The sequence below is a fragment of the Athene noctua genome, chromosome 6 (genome assembly GCF_965140245.1).
Source record: "Athene noctua chromosome 6, bAthNoc1.hap1.1, whole genome shotgun sequence".
NCBI lineage: Eukaryota > Metazoa > Chordata > Aves > Strigiformes > Strigidae > Athene > Athene noctua.
This window is the reverse complement of record NC_134042.1, coordinates 11,444,832-11,451,356: the sequence shown is the minus strand read 5'-3', so window position 1 is coordinate 11,451,356 and position 6,525 is coordinate 11,444,832. Positions and strand designations below refer to the sequence as shown.

The window sequence follows — 6,525 nt, the reverse complement described above, 5'->3', positions numbered from 1 at the left end:
TACCTGCTTTGCTTTTCTGGCTAAATGCATAGGTCAGTGTAAGCTTCTCTGCTACATTAGGGGGATGTGGTACAGTTGGAAGTACTCTGTCTCCTCACTTGGAAACCACTGTTCTTACCTGTGCCAAAAAGCAACTGCAGTGATTTAACCAGTAAAACATCTCTCCATAAGCTGAAGAGGTCTTGAGGATGCTTTGTCAAAGGCACATCGCATTAGTGTGGGCAGTAACAGCTCGGCTCCCAAATGGGGGTCGTGCCACTGAGGTACATTTATGTTATGCAGGAGTGCATGTATGAACAGCTGAGGAAGGGCACCTTGAATTCATGAACTTCCCCTCACTACTTAGACCCTGACAAAAATTGTAATGTTGCTTCTGGGTGGGTTATTGCAGTTTCCTGTGCCTCTCGAGCGGTACACTTCCCCTCCTGAGGATAATCTGAACCTCCTGCGACTCCTACTTCCGAACACTGGTCACTGGTGCCCTGCGCCACACCTGGTGCCCTGTTCTTTACGTGGTGGCTGTGGCTCATGTGAACAGCTTTATTTTCTCCCAAGACAGCACGACACAGGTAGGTAATGGGTAGCAGAGCCTCAGGGCTGGAAGCTTTGGGCTTTGCATTTGCTCTTTCCAAGGGTGCAGTGTGGCTTGTGGTGAATCACTGACCCTGGGCTTGAAAACAAAGATTGTAAGCAAGTGTTTTGAGGACTGGTCAGCTTTTTGAGAATGTACATTATGCCCTGAAGCACTTGCATTAATGGTAGCCCATCCTACATAAACCTTCAAAGTTGTTAACTGCATGGGCTATGGTATGGCAGGGGAAGAATGAAGCGGAGAGGATGAGGGAGCTGATCAAGCACAGGGAGTGTGTAATAAGTTTAGTCTCTGCCTGGGGCAATCTTAAGGTGCAGAGTACTTTTTGCTTTCAGTTTGCTTAAATAACCAAGCAGAAGCCTTCCATGGCCTTGGGGCCTCTAGCAATGATTACTTGTGCTAACATTTTACCTCTGATCTACATTCCACCTTAAATTTGAGAAGTCACCTGAGTTTCAAGTCAGGGGAAGGAGAGAGGCAGGATCCAAGTGATAGCATCTCAAGCCCTTTCTGCTGGAACAAGGTGCTCTTTGGAGTATCATCATAATGAGCAAAGCATCCTTCTGGAGTGCTGTATGCCCATGGCAAAGGTAGCATTGCACCATACTAAGCAAAGTATGTGTTTTGTTCCCAGGAGACTGATGCTGCTCGGAAAAGCATGCTGCGGAAGACGTGGCTGTTGGTGGATGAGGTAGGATCTGTAACGTTCAGTTGTGCCACTGGGACTTAAGTTTTTCAGACACGGTACTCTTACTTACCTTTGGCTTTTGAAATTTGTGTTTTACCTTGCTAATTTGAGAATGAGAGGGGATTAGCAGCAGGATTTTGACCTGCGATGGCTATAAATAGTGTAATCCAGTGCTTGTAGCTGAGCTCAAACCACTGAGCCCATTGGAACCTAGATGAATCTCCTGTACTATATTTCCATGCCTCTTGCCCAGGCAGCATTATATCTGGATAGTGAGAGGTCCTAGAGGGATGATGCTAGCACAACTATGAATAGGTGGCCAGCAGTGTGATATCCCTTAACTCTTAGTTGGATGCTTCCCCTGAAAAGAACAAAACAGACGCAAGGTTTCTCTTTTCCTCAGGGAGCTTGCCAAAGCCTACCACGTGTGTGCCAGAGCTGGGTCATTTGGCCCTTTTTAGTGTCCAGCATAAATTCTTAGATCCCATTCAAAACCCCATTTGGGCTTCTGGCAAGAAGTCATTCTGATGGCTTGTTGAGGTGGTGGAGTCGTGCTTAGAAGAGGAAATTTCATGCAAATCAAAAGTAAATTTTCTTAGAAGGAAGTCACCTTTTGTAGCTCTTCTGTTGAAGATGATGCAATTAAATATGTTGGGCATAATGGAATTGTACTGACAGATCAGTATGTTGTGTTGGAGACAGGGTGGAACAGATTAGATTCTTTTCAGACATGCTTAATGGCTGCTGTTTCTTTCTTCAGACCTTGAAAAAGCACCTACTCTACTACAGACTGCTGAATGCAGAGAGCCCTTTGGGGTTTGACCTTTATGAGCAGCTCCCTCCCGTGCGACTGAAGTACCTGCAGATGGTCACACAGAAAGAAAATAAGGAGAACGCACCAGCACTAGTCTCATAGCGAAACACTTGTGTGAGAGGAGGGCCAAGGTGGAGAATGGAAGAGCCCAGTTTATGCTTCACTGATGAAACTACAGGCACTCCAGACCGTTTCAGTGTCTTACCTGGACACTCTTGGCATCTTTGCGAAGTGAAGCACTAGTAGAACGCTCCCTGCCCCATGGAACTACACATCTCAAGATATGACAGTATGAGTGTGTGGCCTCTCTGTGAATGCTGGAGCATTTTCCTCCATTCCCTTTCAGGTGGTTCTGCTTCTCCCTGGAGGTGAGAATGTGTCTGAAAGGCACTAGACTGTTGAATAAACTGAAGGAAGTGGAAAAGCTATTTTGTTCAGTCAGACTGGAGCCTGTGTGTTCTGAAGATTAAGTCTTTCTTCCCCTGATCTTTCCCTTGCTTTTTTTTGTACCTGGAATTTTGAATGGTCTTTTCCCCACACTGTCCCCTGCAAACAAAATGAAAGTACACGGGGAAGAAGCTGATCCTGAGAGCTGCTTTTTAAAAAATATATATACAAATAGTTTCTCTAGGACAGCGTTCTGTGCACACAATCAGTCACACAAATGTATTGTGTCAGACCTCTAAGGGAAAATAGTTCCCAGTGCAGTGGTACAAACACTGGATATCCTCCCTTGGTTGTTTCTTGGATAGTCTTTAAACTGCTTTATTTTCTCCCTTGATTTGGTTACGTGCATAACAAGATCAAAAGTAATTTCTTTGCGGGGCAGGATGCTTGGCAGTAACCATTCCCCATTAGAGAAAAACGTGTCTGCTTGTTTAACTAGAAAAAATATTGGTTGCCCTCTGAGAAGAGAGGAATGCAATTTAAATTTTAAAGTGAAGTTCCTAAGCTTAAACCTAATTTTAAAAATTACTAACTTGATCCCACTTCTACATCCAAATTCTATATCGCAGCCTCAGACAAGAAGGGCTACAAATACAGTGCCCTAAAAGGCTCATCACAAGAGCCAGGTCAAGTCCAGAGTTTACCCTAGGTGTGTTCTCACTGGGTATTTCATTTATAGCCAATAATTTCTGCAGAACTACAGTTGCAGCCTAGCCTGAAGACCTAAGCTTCTCTCTCCCTGTGAAACAGGCCAAGCTAGCTTCCCTCTAAAGAAATCGTTCCTGTATTAACCTTTCTTCAGTGAATGTCCTAATAAGAGTGTGAAACACCGTTAATAGGCCAGCTTGTAATTGTTGAAATTGTTCCAGACAAGAAGCAAAGTCTAGCTAGCAACTTTATGGCTGAAGTGCTGTCTTTGCATTGGCAGTTTTCTAAATGTACCAGTCTCCCTTAGGTTGCCAGAAAACATACTGTTTCATCTTTTCCCCCCTTATTTCAGCTAGGACATGGGCAGAACTGATCTTTCATTTTAATCTCCACACCACCCGCCACCACCCCCAATTGCAGCTCTTGATCTGTGGTTTCTCTGTGCTGCAGATCAATGGCACATAAAGAAAAGCACCGTAGTCAACATGGGGGTTTTCGTTGTTAATTATTTTTAAAGTACTTGATGTGATTGAACGTTTAATCAAAGGCATTCAAGTTTCTATTCTGTCTAATGGTGAGAGCCCAGCAGTTGCCTTTCAGGATCAATGGATGGTAAAATTTAAGGACTCCTAGCTGCCCATTTAAGAGCAGCCTTCATCAAGGACTTTGCCTTTTGCTTTTCAGACCTCCAGTTATAAAAACTCTTCCAGTCCTTTGTGTGATGCAAAGTTGAGTTTTGTAATGTGTACAGGATGTAAATAAATATTTTTTGGTAGCTCTGCAGGGGTTTTTTTGAACTATGAGAATGCTCTCCTTTATTTAAATCTTTCTTGAGTTTGTGTAGTTCTGTTTGTAATTTATCAACACCTTGGGAATGCAACTGCTGTGAGGAAATCCACTAATCTTTGGAGCTCTGTAGGAGAGCTCTTCAAGCCAAAGGCATCATCCTGCTTGTGTGGTGGGTCAGTAACACAGGGTAGCAAATGCTGTGTGTGCTTAGGGAGGGTGCAGGGTGGATATTATGTGATTTGTCATGTGCCACAGGTGGGAAGACTGTAAATAGAACTGTCTGCAGATGGCATTTGTAGGTGATGAGAGAGGAGGTGGATTTCATTTATTTTGTGAACTCTGGGAAGGAAAGGATCAGGCTTTTGCCTGATTCTCAAAAGCCCCTCTTGTTCCCAAATGTTCCTTAAGCCATCAGTGTGTGCTCAGAAAATACCTACATCTCTTGACATGAAATTCTGATGCAAGCATCAGCAACGGAGGGAAGGAAAGGAAGGGATCCCAAATAATTCTGCAGGTCACTGTTGTGTGCACAACATCCTAAGGAAGCTGCATGTGAGCTGTAAGCTTTCAAAACGTGGCTGTCACTTGAGTTTAGGATTGCTATACCATCTTCAATTTTTTTTTAAGGCTTTGGAAAGCCTTCTGCCAGATTTCTCTGCAGAACACTAGAGGGCATTGCTTTATCTAGTTTAAATGCAGTCTTTCTGTGCTCAGCATCATTGGGACTTAAAAAACACCAAGAAACAACCAAACTTTAAACCTGGTTTGAATTTTCTGCATTTTTTATCTTTGCATATATTTTTGGAGGAAGTGTGGAGAGTTAAATATTTTTTGATGTGACTGGTTGCTAAGAATCGTTCAGTGTTTTACCAGCAGGAGCATTTTGGAAAAATCCTCATAGAGTGAATGGAAGCTTAAAACTTAATGCAGTCTGCAGCAGGACCACAATGTGCTAGTTCTGTTAATGCAGTTTAATCCTGATTAGAATGAGAGATGAATACAATTAAAACAGTCCCAAAAGTTGATGATACTTCTTAACTGTGTATCAAAAGCTTAAGATTTCTTGAGAAGAAAATAATTCTGCTGAAATAAGACCCACAAATAGGTTTATAGGATTGAAGTGGCTCTAACTCAGAACCGCATATGTTGCTTGATAACTGATCAGAAGACAACCAACCTACCAACAACCAAATAAAAAACTCCCACAGATTCTGTACTTTAATTCTTAGCAAGAAAAAAAAAAAAAAATAATCTTCTGGTCCTTTTGGTTTCATCCAAGTTACTGACGTTATCCTGTGTAGGAACAGTGGGAATCGGTATTGCAATAAATTCAGCAGGGGCTGTGCTGGAAGGCAGCAACAATGTGTTTTTAAAAAGAATTGGTTGATTGGACTGAAGGTGAGTTGAAGATAATACTTCTAGTATTACTGTTGAGTTGGCAGGTTAGATGATGGGACTGTCACAGTTTTGCATCCTATAACTTTAATGGCAGCAGTTTTCTGCATTTTACAGAATCTTTCTTTGCATTTTGAAAGGAGTCTTCCCATTGCCCTGGAAGCATGTCCTTTTGTACCTAAAAGAAACAGAGATGATTTGTGATGCTTTGACTATGTGAGTGGTTTGAATTCCCTGGGTTTTGGATCTTTATGTGGTGACTTGGCCCACTTTTCTGAGCAGGGGCAGTTCCCAAAGATGTAGGCAACTCAGTAGCTGGCTGTACTACACCCTGAGGTAGGGCAAAGCCTGACAGAAGAAAGTAAAGAATTAGGCAAGGAAGAAATCAAAATAGGACTGAAATCCTACAGTATGGGAACTTCTTAACAGTAAAGTACACATGAAGCAGTATATGATTAAAGCACTTGCATTCCACTGTATTTATTGACTACTTCAGTTTGACAGCAGAATTTAATAATCCATTTCTAGACTAATGCATTCTGTCTGGCCACTTAATATCAGACAAACCCTAAACACCTTTTACTGATGAAGTCATGGATAGCTAGAACAAGCCATAAGATGTGGGTATATAAATATACTACAGGTCAGACAAATGGGTTTCTTTTGGTGTCAGACAACATAGAGCAGAAATGCGTGTTAATCCTCGCTTTTGCTCCTTCCTAGTTCTGCAAAGTTCTCCTTGGAAATCTCTCATCAATGAAGTAGTGCTGCCTCCAGCTGATAATCAAGTTTGGGGGCAAAACATGTTTTCTTTCATCTTACAGAAGCTCATATAAGTTCGCCGTTCACAAAGCTGGTCCTCTGATGTCCCTTGTATAAATAACTTTTGGTAATTCACTGGCCTTTGCCCTAGTTTTTAAAAACTGGCTTTCTTTCTCCCTTTGAATGGAGAACACACAGTGAAGACATGCTCTCAGAACTGCTGGTGCATTGTGTGATGAGTGGTGATTGTACACGAGTAAAATGGCCACTGTGCCCTCCCTCCTTGTTTGTTGTGGTAATCTTGATTCTCTTGCTCTTGCAAAAATGCTCTATGTGGATTTCTGGCCAGCCCCAGGCCAAGAAGAGCATGAAGAGCTCCAATTCAACCCC

General features: G+C 42.5%; 1 protein-coding gene across 1 annotated transcript in view; it reads left to right on the top strand.

The window, feature by feature from the left end:
• RPAP1 (RNA polymerase II associated protein 1) overlaps positions 1-3,964 on the top strand; it is a 41,900-nt gene extending 37,936 nt beyond the window's left edge. Inside the window, 4 exon segments of the mRNA XM_074909563.1 lie at positions 392-454; positions 456-569; positions 1,227-1,283; positions 2,041-3,964. Of these exon segments, the coding sequence (XP_074765664.1) occupies positions 392-454; positions 456-569; positions 1,227-1,283; positions 2,041-2,196 (390 nt within the window). The 3' untranslated portion in view covers positions 2,197-3,964.
• The last annotated feature ends 2,561 nt before the right edge of the window (positions 3,965-6,525 follow it).